Raw genomic sequence first — 19,510 nt, 5'->3', positions numbered from 1 at the left:
AATATAAGTAAATAATGAGTGTCATACATTGTTGACAATCCCAAATATTAAAGGACTTAATTCTAAAACCAAGGACACATAATTTACAACTTTTATTTTGTCCCTTAGTGAAATATATATATTTTACAAAAACTGGATAAGATTCAGTGCATCAATCTGTACTTTTTCGATTATTGGAGAAACCAAATTACATGATGAATCATGCATATTAAAGTTAAATCGATAAGGATTGTGGTAGAGCGGTAAGTACTATTTCATTCTTAAGGAGGAGGAGTCTTTGTTAGGAAGAGTTTTATCCCCCTCCTAGCGCGAATCCGAATTTAGTCGAACTCTAATGTATGTACCAGACACCGAGAAAAATAAAAAAAATACATAGTAAGGTTATAATATACTACACCGTTTCAATTTGTTTGACCAAATTTCTTTTTTAGTTTGTTTAGAAAAGAAAATATTTTTTTTCTTTTTAACAACTCTTTAATTTCAAATTTTAACATGATATATTTAAAACCACAAGATTAATGAAATTTTAGTACATTCGATATATCTTTAATATAACATCACAAAATTCAAAAATGAAAAAGGTTAGGTTATATAAAGCCAATCATAGATATACGTGTTGGTAAATCAAGAAGAATACTTTACAAAAATAAAGCATGATAGTTAGTTCCCAAACTCATGAAACTTGAAAGACATAAAAGCTAGAAAAAGAAAAAGCATATATAAAAGCTAGAGACTCATATTAATTAATTTGTTGTCTCTATTTTCATCTATGTTTACACCATAGTTGATGAGCTCTCTTTTTGAGCCTTTTTTTTCTAGTAATACTAATATACAATTGGAAGTTATATCAATTAAAAGATCTAAAAGCCAAAGTACAAAAAGGAAAAGAAAATTATTACAAACACAAGAAAATTTCACAAGGCATCAATTATAACCCTTTGTTTCTTGCTACACTCAAATGCCAACAACTCCTTCTCCCTCATTCTTTTGCCAACACTCATATTTTTCTCAACAACAACATTATTACTAACATCTTGAACCTTGCATATATTCACTCCAAATAATCTAATAACTTTTAATTGTTCACCTCGTATTATTCTGGTCTTCGAGTCAATAAAAAGTTGTTTATCTTCAACTCCAACTCCAAAACATCGTTTGAAACTCACAATATCTCCGGCCTTCAACTTATTTTCCTTAACATAACGACTCCATCCTTTAGTCAATACGTAACTTTGACTACTATTCCAATACGAATATCGAAATCTCCACATTTTACCATTCATATCTTCAAAATTTAACAATTCCCCATTAGAAGTATTACCATTTCCATTTACTTTGGCTACCAAAGGGAAATATCTCTCCGCGTGTTGTTTTGGAATAACAAGCCTATTAAGTTTTCCAACGTCGCTCGGTGTAACTGCTTTTTCAAAAAGCAGTTCACGAGCTATGTTCGCGACTTTTTCATTATTATCTAATGAAAAAGTCGCGATATCATTAGTATGGCATGTCCTCCTTCCATTCTTCTCGAAATTATTGTTGTTATATACTTTCTTGGCATGTTCAAGCTCGTCATTATACGTGTGTTTACGTAGCATATCAACAATCTCAACCTTAGAACGAGAGTTCAAAAATGAAATCTCAATTTCCTCTGTTTGACAATATTTATCAAACAGGGGTTTGAAATTTGTCACAGCATCTCTACCACGGAATCTTTGTGCTGCGATATCATAAGCTTTTGCTGCTTCTTCTTCGCCATTGAATGTACCAAGCCAAATTCTTTGATGTTTTTCGTAGATTTGTGCACCCCATCGACCATTTGGTTGAGGGACAACACCTTTGAACCTTGAGGAAGGAAGCTTATTATTATTACTAGTATTATTTTTTGACTCTGCTTCTACCCCATATGTGGAGTCAGCGTCTATTATGACGCTGACTCCACTTCCCATCTGGCGGGGTCTCTCCGCCGGGAAAATGGTTGATGGGGAGTCACTAGTTGTGCTAATTTCTTGATCTATGCAACTTACCTCCATTTAATTTTTTTTGCTCTGTTTTACTCTGTTTTGGTTTTTGAGAGAGAGAGAGAGAGAGAGAGAGGGGAGCTAAGGAAGTGTGAATTGGGGTTGTTTGATAGATGAAGTTGTTGAATACCTATATATATAAGGACTATGGCTCAAGTTTTGTCTGAATTGTTGTATAATTATAATACAACTAGTCATGCAAACTGTTTATTATATAGTTTTTTATTAGATAATAGAGTAATATTGTTTTTGAAGATATTGAGATGTGGTATTGTGGGTCAACTACAAGCCAATAAGGTAAGGGACATGGGAAGATTCAAAGATGATGGGGTGGGGAGGAATTAAGTATTATCGGTATGTACTAGCATGAGGTACATATTTGATGTGTAGCTGGGTAGGTAAATATATGTGTATATAGTATATATGGGGTGAAGTAGTTGGTATGAGACTAAATATGTTGATAATTTATCATTAAATTTCATTTAGATATTTGAACTATGATTTGTTTCAATTAAACATCTGAACACATGATAAGCATTTCTATTAGACACTTCTGATTCATATTTCAAAAAAGATTTGAGCATATTCACAAGTCAGATATGTCTCCTTCTTTAATTATGTACATTAACGTCATCTGGAGTATACATGAATAACTTCACGACTTACTGAGATTAACATACATAATTAAAAAAAGTGATATATTTTTAGTGATTAACTTATCTACGTAATGAATGCTTGAAACAGAGCCCGATTTAGAATATCTAAATGAATCAGTATCTATGTATGTGTTGTGGATTGTAGGTGGGGTTTGGATTTATGAACAAGTTGGTAATGTTCACATGATAGTGGACCATGTGTAAGTTCATCCCCCCTGAGCTTTGGTGCTAGCTTATAGCTTGAATGCTGATCATAACAGTGGTATTTGGCATCCTTTCTTTGTTGATGTTTATCTGGATTGAGATGATGTTTTAAAAGACAACAACAAATAATAGAGGAGATTTTGATGTAGTACAAGTATCAGATAAGATACAAAAGAAAAGCTATGTGTCTCAATTTATGTGATGTTATTTGATTTGACATGCATGTTAAGAAAGAAAGAAAAAGAGTATTGAAACTTCTGATCTAAATTAAATTATAGATATTTGTGTGACTATAAATCATCTTATTATAAGTAAAATTAAATTGTTCCTAAATATAAAAATATATTACTCCCCCTGTTTTAATCTAGTTTGATTTGACACAAAATTTAAGAAAATAAAAAAGACATTTTATTTTTTTTGTTCCTAGATTAAAATTATGTCATATTTATCAAAATACTCTTTAATCTTGTGGACTTACACATGCTATGTGGACATCTGAAATTAAAGAGTCGTTGCCAAAAGTGGATGGAAAATGATCATTCTTTTTTAAACAAACTAAGAAAGAAAATTGGTCATTACTTTTAAAACAAAAGAAGTATTTTTCTTAAAGACTGATTAAAAAGAAAAAAATATCATATAAATTAAGACGGAAGAAATATATTTTGTCATTACTTTGATGTATTTTTTCCTCATTTCAGCCTCCCAATAGGATGGGAGGTGTGATGGGCAAATGTTAAATGAAGGGATGGATGGAGTTGAAGACAAACCTATCCAACAAGAATTTTTTTCCCATAAAATCTTACCTGGCTGGAATTGATTCATTTTATCTTCAACTTTGTCTTTCTTTGCCAGATTCAACTTTAGTACTGTTCAAGAGTACTCTCACATTGGTTGGTGATGGGATAAATGGGACGCAACATCTTCTTCTTTTTAGTCTGTCTTAAAAAAATGTCATATTATAATTAGAATTGATTTAACTTAAATTATTTTTTAATGAAATAATTTACAATTATATAAATATTTAAAGATTATTTTAGATCATAAATTTCAATACTATTTTTTAAAAAAAAATTATATCGAATCAAAAGGTAGCACATAATACAGGACGGAGGGAAATATGATTTTAGATAAAAACAAATTCATGAATTAATTTTTGAAATTGTCAACAATAATAATAATAGATTTAGTGTAATATGGGATCTGGAAAGGGTGGTGTACACAACTTTTCTCTACCTTACGGAGGTAGTGTTTTTGATAGATCAGTGGCTAAAAGAAAGTATACCATAAATTAAGTGTGTAAAGCAGAAACATTAGCAAAGAAATCATACTGAAAACAATTAAGAAAAGAACAAGTTGCAACAACAAATAATACAATAGTTAAGCAAGAAAAATAATAAATAATACTAAAATTAAATAATAAAATAACATAGCAATAATAATAATACTGATTAGGGAACTAAACAATGATAGATTACCTCCAAACCTTTTAACCTAAGCTTAATTGTTGTTGTCAAAATCTATTTCCTTAACATGATATTAATATTAAACCAAGTTCCATTTTGATTCTCTTGGTTACTCTATATTGGACCCTAATACCATAATGTTGTTTAGGTTTCATATGTTTTATTTAATTCTAGATGTGTTGGAAGATGTTAAAGAGTTTCATATTTATTGGTGAATAAGGTCTTCAAGTCTACTTTCATCAAATATTGAAATTAAAAACACTTCTAATTTTTTTTTATACAAACACATTATATCTCTTCAAAAGTAACCATTTTTTAAGAATAAATTATTTTGATGAAAATATTTTTCAAAATAAGTATTATACTCCCTCCGTCCCATTTTATATGTCATCCCTTTCTATAAATAGTTAGTCCATAATACTTGTCATTTAATAAAATCAATGCACAAATTACCATATTGTTCCTTTTTTACCCTTGTGAGTTATTATTAACCTTGAAAATATACATTTGACCAACTTAGAAAAGCTAAGTAAATGATTTATGTTCATTGGTTAAATTAATTAATCAAAATAAATTAATTCATATTCATTGATTGAAAACTTGAGTTCCAAAAAAATTAAATAAGGGTAGAAAGATAAAGTTACATTATTTCTTAATGCAAGTGCAAAGTAAAAAGGTGACATATAAAATCGGACGGAGGGAGGAGTATTATTTTTTTGTGCACATACCTATCTACTATCTAGTGATTCCCCAGTAATTTTGGAGTTTTAGATTAAGTCAATGAGACAATTAAATAGCTTATTTAAGGAAGAATTGACCAAGTCAAAATACTTCCAAATTATTTTTAATTTGAAAAGTTTTAATTACCTCCCCAACAATTTTGCAATTTTATTTTAAAGCCAGTCTAGTCAATTTAATAGCTTATTTAAGGAGGCATTGACTAGGTCTAAAGTTTAGCTAAACATTTTTTTGCTATTTTTGTAAATGAGTTTATAAGTTTTATAAGTGATGTTAACAGATATATTCACAATCAGATAATTTATTAAGTACTCCATCGGTTCTAATTTAATTTATGAAATATCAGATTTTGAGATTCAAATAAGTTTATATTTGATCATTAATTTTTCATATATTTTTTTAAATATTTTGAATTATCAATTATTATGAGTTATAGTACTTTTTACGTAGTTTATAAATATATAAATTTCATTTTAAAAAATTTGAAGATTCAATGAGCAAATTTAATTATCGGTCAAACTTAAACTGTTTGTCTCTAAAAAAATGACATGTGTCACATAAATTGTGACAAAGGAAATAATCATTTTGTTTAATAACATCAATAATATCCTAAAATAAATAATAAGTATGCTATAACAAGTTAAATATGTGTATTCGTAATTCTATTCCTTTTTAATCACTAAATAATAAATTCTAGCTCGATTGAAATACATCACTACATTATTATATAATAATATAATTTGTCCTAAGTGTTACATATAACCAAATTCTATGCACCAACTAACTAGAAACAAACAAAAAGGCCACAAAAGCTAGGTATTATGAAAAATTTCGATCGATGGAAAATTATACGATTTATATATGATTAGAATTATTTTTATGTATATATAAAACATGTTGAACCCCTTTCAGTTAGTTCGTACTGTTACTTCTTATATTTGAATTTCTTTAGTAAAAATTCTGACTCTGTCACTATATACCTAATCTACCACCCCAATAGCCCCTCCATTTTTTCTATGATTATTAATTCCCTCCACTATATATTACTTTGTAGTCTCTTCTAAACATCAGCTTTTCACAAATACGATCATCTTTGCATTAAATTAGTGGTAGGGTCTAATTTTGTGATAAAATTTGGATTATTTATATTATACGTACGTCAGAAATTTTGATTAAGTAGGATAGTTTATCTAAATCATTCTTATCTCAAGAACTTTTTATTTTATTTTATAGATATTCCAACCTTTTTTCACTTTAACATAGTTTAATTTAATTGATTAAGAAGAACCAATCCATAATTAACTACCACGAACATATATGTTTAACGTCATCTTATAGATATTATAATTAACTTATGTTTGATCCCACTGAATTAAGGTTCAGTTAATTAGTTGTTTATGGAGACGTTTAAGGATCTAATTTAATTAACATGTGGATAATTCTCACTAATCCCCTTATCCTTATCTAAGACCAAAAAGAACAAATTTATTCATTTTAAAAATCCCTTAATGAAACACTAACGCATCTATTTATTAATTAGCCTATTTTATTGCATTCAAATTCAGTTTAATTTGTTCATTTGATATCTATGTTTACAAGAAAGATAGTTAACTTAATAACCTTACAAATTGATGATCTTGAATTTTTGTCTCCTACTTGTTTTACAGGCGAACCTTCAAATAAAATGTGAAATTTGTCAATTTATCGCCTTTAATGTTTCGCCTATTCAGCAAACGAGGTAGAAAGGTCAAAAATTCAAAATCATTCTCGTAAATCACACTTATGCAAAGTTAAGCTAATCCAATTAAAGGTAATAGTACTACTATAATTGTGTAAGCAACCACCAAATTAGGTAATTAGTGGCCTTAGCAAGCTCCAAATGGCTTGTTTTTTCATATATGAGGAATTGAGGACGTATACCTAATGAGTTATAGTGCTCATTTATGCCTAAAAAAGCACATTAAATAATGAATTGTTGGTTTAAATATATCTTCTTTTTATTGGTTTGTTTATTTGTGATTATCCAAATGAATGTTGAAATAATTATTTTAATAATTAGGACCACTTTCCAACTTAATTTGTCTTTTTAATTCAGTTGGAGATGACTTAAGGTGGATGGATATATGACTAGAAATTGACAAGTCAAATCTTCATCACGCCCACCGACTTCGTAGTATATAAATAGTAATACATATATGTGTTGTTTAACTTGGTCTTAATTAATAATATCTATGTTTTTTAATTTTGAGTGTATATAATTAATTGAGTAAACACATAAACTTGTATAAAGTTGAACAAGTAGACACGTGCGTCCTAAGTGGTGTCTTATGTGATAATTTGTGTGTGATACTCTCAAATTGATTTGTATATGTCAGATAGGATATGTGTGTCTACTTGTTCAATTTTACATATGTTTACATGACTAGGAGTGTACAAAATCGAACCGAAAATCGAACCAAATCGCNTATATAAATAGTAATACATATATGTGTTGTTTAACTTGGTCTTAATTAATAATATCTATGTTTTTTAATTTTGAGTGTATATAATTAATTGAGTAAACACATAAACTTGTATAAAGTTGAACAAGTAGACACGTGCGTCCTAAGTGGCGTCTTATGTGACAATCTGTGTGTGATACTCTCAAACTGATTTGTATATGTCAGATAGGATATGTTTGTCTACTTGTTCAACTTTACATATGTTTACATGATTAGGGCTGTACAAAATCGAACCGAAAATCGAACCAAACCGCAAATCGAGTCAAACCGGAAAAAAAACCCGACTAGTTATTTGGTTTGACTTGGTATGGTATTGAAAAAAAACTCCACTATATTTGGGTTGATTTGGTTTTAACTAAAAAAAAACAACCCGAGACCAAACCAACCCGACATTATATATATAATTTTAAAATTTAATTTTATGCTTAAAAATATTTACTTTGATATAATTTTTAAATATTTCTTACACTTTTCATAGTTTTTATCTTTTTAATATATTGTTTCAAGTTTGAAACTTAGATTTCTGAATGGTCCAATAAAGATTATAGTCCACAGATGTTGGTAATTATAATAAAGCTTAAATCAAAATCAAATTAATACTAATGCAAAAAGAAAATCAATTCAATACTAAGAATGACAATAATATTGAACATTTATTCTTTAGTTTTACATTGGTTAGACAATTAAAATACATAATTTAATTTTAATTTCCTTTAATATTTAATCATGTAACTAATACTTATTGAACTTATTTTAGCATGATTTAGTACTTTTAAATTATAATCATTTTACTTATGACTTGTTAATTTGCAATATTTGTTTTATGCGATTTCATTATTATTATTTTTGTTGAATATTTTAGTGTCATTAATCATATCATATTTTGTGTTATTTTTTTAAGGAACACCTTAGATATTTGTATTTTGGTAGGACTAAACAAATATTTGAAGTACAAGTAAATTATATGTTTGTATGAATACTTTACCGGAAAAATCCGAAACAACCTGAAAAACCAAAAAATCCGAAAAAAACCAAAAAAACCCGAGGTTGAAAAACACTGAGTTTTATTGGTTTGGTTTATAAAATTAAAAATCCGACACAAATGGTTTGGTTTGATATTTGAAAAATCCGAACCAACCCGGCCATGTACACCCCTATACATGACTAGTTGTGCAAACTCAAAATTTAAGGGCGAAAATACATTTGAAGAGGAACGCATACGAATTATATATTCAAACATTGTATATATATATTTTGGAACTCCAGGATAACCCGCAGCCACTACAACCTCTGCCATAGCATCTGCCCTTCGGGTGAGCACTTTCTGATCACTGGGTAAACCCCCCACTGTGTAATAGTCTGCAAACAACACAAGGGATGTAAACCACACTTGACAAGCCCTTTGCGACAGACTCAACTCAAAAGGCATTGAGGGAGGAATCAATTCCGAATTATCTGTGTAGCTAACGAGCCTCAAAACCAATTGAGCCATTCTAATTCATGTCAGTCACATCTCATATTTATGATCATGTCATCGATACACTGAATCTATAAAATCAAAATCCTAATAGTTATTACACTTACAAAGAGCGCACGTTTTGAGTGTGTAAATAATAGTCTTTTTTTATGCATATTAGTAATTAAGATGACGAAAAACTAGATAATGTTGCTATGGTGCTCATGTTATAATTATAAATTATTCTTGTAGTGTCCATGCTGTATCAAAATAGTTCAACTCACTATAAATTAAAATAAAGTATATTCCACGTCTTTAAAGTTGAAATTGTCATAGTGTTTATGCATAATAACTAGTAAGATGACGATAATTTGGAGGACGTAATTTTGGGTGTACTAGTTGAGTGTTGACTTATCAAAATAGTTCGACAACTAATGCGTTTGGCCACGAAGAAAAAAAACTCAAAATTGCTTCTTCTTTTTTTCCAACGAATTTGCAATGAATCAATAATAACATATCTAGTATAATCTTACAAATATATATGTCGGAGAGGATAAGAAATACATAGACCTTACCTTACCTTTATGAGGTAGATATATTGTTTCTAATAGATTTTCTTCTCAAAAAAGAAGAAGTTATTCGAAGCAAGATATGAGTCTATGACAACAAATATCAGGATACAAAACAAATGAAAGCAACATATGAGTCCGGCAACAAGTATCTAAAATTCCTGTGATATTTTTTTGGGTTTTTGAAGTGACTGACAGAGTTAAATTTGTTTGTCACAATTCACTCACAAATGATCAATGAAGGGACCATTTCGGTCTGTATTTCTAGAGAGGATCCCTTTTGATCTGTAGTGTTCAAAAAGTGTCTATTTTGAAGTCAAATTCAAATAACATATAGTAAATCACATTGAAGAATAAAAAACTACTCAATTACTAATACACTAGTAATAATATAAGGATGAGAGAACATGGAACTAGCTCGATCCCGCCTCTCCCACCTNATCAATGAAGGGACCATTTCGGTCTGTATTTCTAGAGCGGATCCCTTTTGATCTGTAGTGTTCAAAAAGTGTCTATTTTGAAGTCAAATTCAATAACATATAGTAAATCACATCGAAGAATAAAAAACTACTCGATTACTAATACACTAGTAATAATATAAGGATGAGAGAACATGGGACTAGCTTGATCCCGCCTCTCCCACCTAAAATGCGACAACGCTCGATTATATATTATTTGGAGCAGCACCAATTACACGCAATATTCCGTGACTTTTTGTTTGTTTAATTTGTTTGTTCTCTTTAATCTATATATATATATATATATATAATGAACACAACATGATACCAACAATATTACGTGGTATGTGTTGTTCTTAGAATGGAACGTAAAAAAGAGAAAAATGTTTTCTGTATCAGACCAATATTTATAATAAGTCAATATATGCATGTTATGTATTTTGATATAGAGTACTTTTACTTAGTTATAATTGATTAATATTTTTTTTATTATTAAATCACTTCATTATATGATATGTTACATTAATTTGACGTAACATTCTGAGTGAATATTTTTTTTTTTGTAAAAGAAATGTTCTCTACTTGATATAGTCTACTAATAATGACCCACCTTATCGGGTCAACCCACATGATATACTACTCAAAGCTCAATTTAGACCTTGTTTGGCTCTTGCATAAGGTAAAAATAACAAAGACGCGTGAAAGATACTAAAATTATATGAAGTACAGTTCGATGAAACGCGTAATCAAATCAAGCAAGGACAAAGTAATAATATTACTCTGAGAACCCGTTGATACAATTTGCTTACAAATTGCTTAATAGTCAAAACCCTCATGTTCAACCAATGGAGGCACAAAATAGACAAGTCGTTGTTTTCGAAAGACTACTATATTATCATAGAGAAGTAGTTGTAGGTAGGCCTAGGCATCGAACCAAGTAAGTCAAGTTCGAGTCGACTCTTTAATATTTAGTTTTGTGTAATGCTATAATGTTAAAAAATAACTAATTAAATTTATTAGAAATTGAATGTGCAAAAAGCATTCAATATTTCGTAGCAATTACTGTGAAAGAGACTTTGTTACGTGTAACGAGGTCAAAATGCATTGTGTAGTTGTTTTTGAATTTTAATTCTTATAAATTTGAAGTCAAAAAGACAAAAGATTAGCTCCAAACAAAGGTAGAGTTAAAGAATTTTGACTATATTAAATTTCTGATAAATTATTTATTTATACTAAATAAATATTTTAATACAAATATAAAATATACTTTAAAATTATTAAATTTTATCAAACTCATCCACATATAATAATAATTCCATGCACCCTTATCTGGCAGAATAGTCCTAGAGAGTTATCAATTACAGCATGTAGTTGAAAATTCACTCAAACATGACAAAAAAGATTAGACTCATATTAATTATTAATATTAATTAATACTATCCCTTGTAGTCTTTGACCAAGTCTTTAGTCAATAACAAAACTTAATTTTTTTTTAAAGTAGGATCAACTTGGATTTTTTTTGAGCTGTTTGGTTGGATGACATTAACTTCTAAGCATCTTGTGAATTAATGAGACCTTAGCTTAGTACGTTTCTAATTATTATTATTATATAAAATTGAATTTATGCACATTGACAGTAATGTAAAGAGCTTTTACATTGTCTTTATACTTTTATTTTGGTTTAGTGATGCTGAAGTCTGGAATTTGAATAAAAGGATTAAAAAAATTAATTTTTATATACGTAATATGTACACAAAATACTCATAATTTACATTTTTTCAACAGACTTTTTATACACATTTTATATTTACTTTTTATATAATATATATACTTACTATAAAGATTTTTATTACTAGACTTTTCATATACCCTTCATATCACTCTTTTTGCAACATATATACCCATTATATATATATTATTTTATTTTTTCAAGCCAACTTAAAGTGGATGATATTATATTATATTAAATGTCACTTTTAAGCCAATAAATGATGTTGAAACCGATAATTTGGTGTTGCATCATATCTTCATTATACTATAATTATCACTAAAAATCACAAAAGGAGAACTTGTGGGCTTTGTGTGTGTAAGAAACTCAGATGATGTAGATGATACATAGTAAATTTTTAAATAAATCCAAGATTCTTGATCTGGTTTATTTGATAATTAGTTCGATTGTGAATTTGTTGAGTGTGTGAACAAAGTCTCACGTTAAAAGTTAATGAGAAATAACTACTACATAAAACTTAAAAGTATAATGATATCCTTTAATGATTTGAGACATTTTGAAAATAATTGTGCATAAATTGGTCCAAAAGTCTGTGTGTTGATATCATGTCAACGTGCCTGTCTAAGCCTAACGATATATCTCTACGTGTATTAATGCATATAACAAAAATTTAATTGTATAATTATAATTTTTGGATCAGTTTATATATATTTCGATTAATTTTTACAAAATAATTGTTATCTTCCACCAGTATAAATATTGAAAAACTGTCTACTCCCTTGGCTTTGTGCATAAAAGTTTTGATTCACATCACAATCATGTGTGCCCAATGCCCATAATCATGAATAACACAATGGAGGCATCTACACTAAAGTTTTGAGTAACATCACAATCATATATATATATATGTGTCCAATGTCCATAATTTTAATTTGAAGGCATGTTATTTTATTATTTTACGGATTCATGAACAAATTTACATACATTGAACTCTGCAAACAATTTGAAATTTTTGTAAGAGGCCCCTATGGGACACATTGTTGGAGAAATGGCAAAACCTTCTCCGATAATTTCGTATAATATTAACTGTGAAAAAATTAGTCAAAAATCCAAAAATTGCAACATCAAAAACTACACTAGACACAAAAATAGACAAAAAAAAAAATTACACTTGAAAAGTTGCACCGGACTATTAAAATAGACCAATAATAACATAACTAGAAAATAGGGGTATTTTTGAACCAATCTATTAACGGGAAGAGCATTTCTAAACCATACTAATAACTTAGGGCATTTTTGTTCAATATTCTTGCATAGTGTAAGATCATTGTTTACTCTTTTCCATTTTTAAAAGTACTTTCAAACGTGAGTTTCGATTAAATATTTTCTTATTTTCACAGTTCTAATTAAATTCAACAATCAGAGTTTGATGAATATCTTACGGAGATTAAAAGTGCTTATTTTTTTATAACCATGAAAGATCAAAACTGTTTAATTGATACTTAGGATTATTTTGAACCTATTACAAATAATTAAACGACCATTTTTGTCATTTTCTCGAGGGATTCCAATGCTTAGATACCTTATCCACGACACACGCTTTGTAGGTCATTTACAAAAAAAATTTAATCTTATGATATTTTTTATAAGAAATCTTTCTTGTTTACGCTTAAGATATCTTTAATTTACACATAATATATCTGAAAGATTATTTTTTTCCATTTATTTTATAAGTGGCCAAAAGATCTTAATTTCTCCGCCCCAAAGATTTGCATGTGTTCACTATGCAAAGAATTTAAAAAAATTGTGCAAATCAAGAGTAATCCTCTAATAATAAAATACAAGTGTTTCAAAGTAGTGCTTTAGAGGATTCAACCTTAGATATTTAATCCAAAAAATTACAGCACAATGTTTTTGAGTCATTTAGTTTACAAAATATGTACACAATGTATTGGTGGTGTATATATTGAATATACATATAATATACACCATATATACAACCAATATATATATATATATATAGTGTATACTCGATCATATTTGATAAATTAGATGACCGAACTATACATCTACCTAAATTCCCCTATTTAATCCTGTTGGAGGATATACCACATTTGAGGCCTTGTGCATGGAAGAGAGTGAGCCCAAAATAAGCATGGGCTGTACTTCTTGATACTCTTCACCATATTTGATCTATAGGATTATGATCACAAAGTAGCCACTTTATTGTGGCAAGATAAACCCAACTCATTGTAATTGCCATGAAATTTAGTAGGGAACAATTTTTATGTATATACAAGTTATGTATAAAAACAGACCTAAATAATGTGGCCTAAAGTCAGAATACTTTTTAGGGAAAATAACATAAATCACATTAGTTTAGGGGATAATTATCTATCTTCCCGTGAGTTTTCGATATTACAATTCCTACCATATTTTGATTTCATGTTAAGCAGATACATCTAATTATGTGCAATCTAACAAACCTTCTTGAATCCAAAATTTAAACCTTATTCTTTTCTCCATCTATTCTTATCTTTTCCTGTTATGATCCTTTTAGGCGACTAAGTTGACATCCCTTAGAATGATTATGAAGATGAAGAGAAGTATAATTACAAAAGATTTGCATAATATCTAAAGCTCATTTTTTTATAATGACATATATATATATATATATATATATATATAGGTCTATAAATCATCTGAAGCACAATTTATGTCACAATCCACCATGAGTTGTGGTGCATGCAGTGGTGGGACTGCTTCACCCTTAATTAGAGATCTCAAATTTGAGTTTTGGATATGNCCAAAATTTAAACCTTATTCTTTTCTCCATCTATTCTTATCTTTTCCTGTTATGATCCTTTTAGGCGACTAAGTTGACATCCCTTAGAATGATTATGAAGATGAAGAGAAGTATAATTACAAAAGATTTGCATAATATCTAAAGCTCATTTTTTTATAATGATATATATATATATATAGGTCTATAAATCATCTGAAGCACAATTGATGTCACAATCCACCAACATGAGTTGTGGTGCATGCAGTGGTGGGACTGCTTCACCCTTAATTAGAGATCTCAAATTTGAGTTTTGGAAATGTAGAAAATCATATGTTAGGAGTGCCACACAGGGATGTAGCTATGTTATTTTAGGGTGTCTAATTGGACACCCTTCTTTGGAAAATAATAATGTATATATAAGTAAAATGATACACGAAGTGATTAAATAACATATTTTAACATCCTTGACATAACAATGTGTTGTAGCCCAGTGGTTTTAGACACCTTAAAAGAGTCAATGCTTAGGTTGTTCATGTGTTTGAATCTCACTAGCAACAACTTTTTGGTTCACTTTTTTGGACACCCTTAGTGAAATTTCTGATTCTGCCACTGTCGTCACACCTAAATGGGTCATGTAGTGCGCGATTCAGATTTAGTCAAGACTCCAATGTGTGCTCCGAAAATCGGGTGGAATTTTTTTTTGTCACAATCCAATATAAAGAAAGTTGGTCAAACTACTCTCAAAGCTTTAGTATTGTTTAAGCACGTCTAAAAAGAAGCAAATGATGTTACTATCATTTTTGTAGAAAAGAAATTTAGTGGACTCCATCCTTTTGATTATTTTTTTTTACGATTTATCTACAATTGATTATCTTTCTTGTGATTTGCTAATAAGGTCTAAGCATGATAAACTGAATGATGAGAACTTTACNCCCCCCCCCCCCAACCCCCAAATCAATCTCCTCCCACCCCAAAAAAAAAACAAGATTTATGTTGATGATGCAATTATTTAATTAATTGACCAGAATTTCCTATAAAAGAACTTTTTTTTTCTTCTGTTTTTTGGTCTCAATTATTTCTTCGTTTTTAGCTATTACTATAAGAACACGTTAAAAGAAGAAACTTACATGAATCTTACTAGTTTAGGAGCTAATTACTTAGGTACATTCTAATTTGTGATATTACGTAGCTTACTAGATTTTGATGTGTCTAGATATATCCAGATACATGTATCTCAGGATACATGGGGTCAAATTTGTTCGAGATACATTATATCCAAATGAATTCACAGTGTATTTGATACGTCCAGATACATGTATCTCAGGATAATGAGGTCAAATTTGTTCGAGATACATTGTATCCAAGTGGATTCACAGTGTATTTGGGATGCACATAACAAATCTCGCTCGCCTCCCTCACCTTTCTCCCATCTCACGCCACTCTCATATATATATATATATATATATATATATATAGTATCTCAGATAGTGAATCATACTACATACATATATATAGATGTATCTAGTGTGATTCACATGTATCTAGGATACATAACATAATCTCGCTCGCCTCTCTCCCTATTTTAGTGTAACTGGTAGAAAAAATACATGTATCTAAGTGTATATTTCTAAATATATGATATTTGGTAAGAAACTCTTAATTAGTGGTAAAATACATAATATTTTAAATGTATAAATAATAATAATAATAATAATATATATAATAGTGAAGTATGTCTATGTAATTCTGCAATATTTAATTTATACACTTTTTGACTCGCAATGTAATTAACTCTTTGAAAGTTTTTACTTTTTAGCTAAACACTGGGCATCTTAAAAAGTGTGTCAAGTGGAGTATCTAATTTTGAAATGAATTAATATTGGAGTCATTTAACATATGGGAGCTTACTTTTGGCCATCATTAGTGTTAGATTTATAATGATAATCCACATCATTATGGAAACAAAGAATGCAAGTGTTAGTGTTTGTGTTAGTCAAAAAGGAGGATTACAGGATAGACTATAGTCATCAAACTTTGAAAATGTGCATCCTTTAGTAGGAATCAACTAAATAATCCCATTAATGCTTAATTAAACTTTAGGAGGATCCCACTAATATAATACTATTGTTTTCACTTTATGGGTGTGTTCGGTATGGAGAAAAATATTTTTTCATTTTCTCATGTTCAGTTAATCAAAAAATTTAGAAAAATAAAATTTCTCTAAGAAAATAAGTTTTTACTTAATTGTGTTGAATTTATTATTAGAGTTATCGGATTTGACAAAACTCGCTATAGCTTTTGCTTTCTTTAGTTATGTTAAGGAAAATGCACTTAGTATGATAATAATTCATTCAAAACCTGATAAAATTAAAAAATATATTATGATTGAGACCTTATAAGCTTAAAATTTTAAATTCAAGTTGAATTCTCTAAATAAGGATGATAAACTTCTACCATTCTATATATACCTCATGGGGTTTCTTGTTTATGGTGGTAACTCGCCTATGCCTTTGTTCTTTTTGCTCTCCTTGATATTTTGGCTCTTCGTTCTAGAGTTCAAAACACTCCTAAACTCGTTTTAGCTTCTTCAAACACTGTTATAATCTCGTTATTCATGTGTAGGTCCCATATTTCCGAACTTGATCATATTTTAACCTCGGAAATTAACTTAATTCAAGGTACGAATTTTTACGGGGCCTAACATTATTTACCGTCCATAGACTCTTTGTTGGTGTAGATTATATTTTAAGGTTTGGGAACTATATCTCTTTAATGCTACCTTATTTTTGCCGGTACATTTGTATGTGGATTGTGACATGCAAACAATTTTACACCTTTAAACACTAGAAATGTAACAAAAAAGAGTTGCAATTTGATTAATATCTTCTTTCTTTTTTCTGTTTGGTCATATTCATTGCTAGACAAGAGTTTTAAATGTATGGGACACACACATGACTATCATGGGACGAAGGCTTTAATTTATTGAAAAACAAATCTATGGATACCCTAATTAGGAGAATTACGTTACAACAACAATAATATACCCTGTGAAATTTCAGAAATGTGCTTTGAGAAAGGTAGAGTGTATGCACCAGATATAGTAGTGGTGTCAGTATTTTTCTTAAGGGAGTTCAAAATATGAGAATATTGATACACGAAGAAATTGAAGGAGGTTCAGCATCTACTATATATACATTAAAAGATAATTTTAACAATATATAAATAAACCGTGTAATTTTTCCTCAAAGGGGGTTTGGATGAACCCCCGGGCCCTTACTAGCTCTACACCTTGTCTGCAGACCATACCCTTACACCGTGTAGGTAAAAATATTATTTTCAAAGGACCTTTAGTTCGGATACAACATATCAAAATAAATATGAACAAAGAGAAACACAAGTGAAGAAACAAAGCAACTAATAAAGAAACAGTAACAATCAAATATCTAGGTGTATAATGATGCATATAAATAACAAAGTTAAAATAAGCAAACACCAAATAACAAAGTGAACATTTCACCTATATCAATACATTGTTCTCATAAACAATATTTATATGCATGTCTTAATCCTCTAGGGAGAATGTTTCGAATTAGCACGAGTCTAAGACATATTATTCTGATTTTGTCTTCCAAAACATTGATCAGACATGATGTAACATACAAATTAAATGGAACAAAATACTCTATCATTATATATTTATACTTATTAGGATGAAGGTGTGGGGGACAAAGAATATGGATGTTACTATTACTTTATTTCTCTTGTAATTGTGTAATTGGTTGTGGTGAAGGGGTGGGTTGGGGTGAGTGGGTTGGGGGCTAGGTTACAAGTGGAAAGTGGGACCCATATTTGGTTCATGACTCAATCAATACAAGTTGGGAAAGAAAATGACAAAAATGACCCCTTACCTTTAGTAGTATGTTCAAAATAGTCTTTTAAGTATTATCCGAGCAATTTTAGTCCTTTAAATTTATCGAAAATGAAAACTTTTAATCTTTATCTGATCAACTTTACCCAACTCTAATTGTCAAAATTGATTTGAGACATGAAAAAAGATTTTACTAGAACACTAAAAAAATTCATCATAATCTCAAATTTCGCAACATAATAAAAGTATGCACCAAACAAAAACAAACCAATAGAAACTGCACCTCAAAAAGCCAAAACTAGCATAAACTAGAAAAGTTATACTTTCAAGTTTGACCTCCTTGTTAAATATTTTCTCAATTCTAGTTATTTTTTAAAAATCACATTCTGAAAAACAAATATCTAACAAAGCCGAAAAGTCTTATTTTTGACAAACTTAAAGGACACAAAACTACTCAAATAATACTTAAGGGTTTACTTTGAACCCCTACTAAAAATAATGGACCATTTTATGTCATTTTCTTTAAATTAGGACCACACTCTAAACAAGCCTATAAGAGCCTCATCTTGGACTTACATTTTCCCCATTCGAACTTGTTTCTTCAATATACTCACTGCACAACAACAATAGCTAGAACACATCCATCACTTTGCCTTGTTGTATACAAAAAATTCCTTCAAATAACCAATTTTTTTTTAAAAAAAAATTCTTGATTTTTCGTCGCGACGAATCAAGTTACAAGATGAGCACCAACAACAACAACAGAATGGGAAGTTCCAAGAAGAAGTTGATTTCAAGTAGAGGACTTGGAAGAGTCCTTAGAGAACAAAGAGCTAAGCTTTACATAATTAGGAGATGTGTAGTTATGCTTCTTTGTTGGAATGATTGAAATTAATTCATTCAACAAAATTGGCTTATGGACTTATAGGGTACTTATCAATTGTCCATATATAGTACAAAGAAATAGTGTATGTTAGATTATTTTATTTTATTTTTGAGAATTTTGTATACTAAATTTAGGTCCTTGAGGCCTCTTGTATACATTGAATAGGTTCAATCAAAGAC

At 29.3% G+C, this 19,510-nt stretch overlaps 2 protein-coding genes across 2 annotated transcripts; one reads left to right on the top strand and one right to left on the bottom strand.

Annotated features, from left to right (window-relative positions):
• Window positions 1–699: 699 nt before the first annotated feature.
• Window positions 700–2,140, bottom strand: LOC125856430 (AP2/ERF and B3 domain-containing transcription factor RAV1-like). Its single transcript, XM_049535979.1, has one exon. It carries the CDS (start codon window positions 2,028–2,030, stop codon window positions 915–917), a length of 1,116 nt encoding a protein of 371 aa, XP_049391936.1. The 5' UTR covers window positions 2,031–2,140; the 3' UTR covers window positions 700–914.
• A 16,946-nt stretch (window positions 2,141–19,086) lies between these two features.
• On the top strand, window positions 19,087–19,510 carry LOC125856453 (small polypeptide DEVIL 6-like). The gene has a single exon (XM_049536008.1). The coding sequence runs from the start codon at window positions 19,188–19,190 to the stop codon at window positions 19,332–19,334; it is 147 nt and encodes a 48-aa protein (XP_049391965.1). The 5' UTR covers window positions 19,087–19,187; the 3' UTR covers window positions 19,335–19,510.

Source organism: Solanum stenotomum, chromosome 2, assembly GCF_019186545.1.
Source record: "Solanum stenotomum isolate F172 chromosome 2, ASM1918654v1, whole genome shotgun sequence".
Classification (NCBI taxonomy): Eukaryota; Viridiplantae; Streptophyta; class Magnoliopsida; order Solanales; family Solanaceae; genus Solanum; species Solanum stenotomum.
Note: the sequence above shows the minus strand (reverse complement) of the source record. Positions and strands in the feature narration are given on the sequence as shown.

What these genes read in the sequence shown, in the direction of transcription:
- LOC125856430 (XM_049535979.1), bottom strand. Translation starts at nt 2,030, where the DNA reads ATGGAGGTAAGTTGCATAGATCAAGAAATTAGCACAACTAGTGACTCC.
- LOC125856453 (XM_049536008.1), top strand. Translation starts at nt 19,188, where the DNA reads ATGAGCACCAACAACAACAACAGAATGGGAAGTTCCAAGAAGAAGTTG.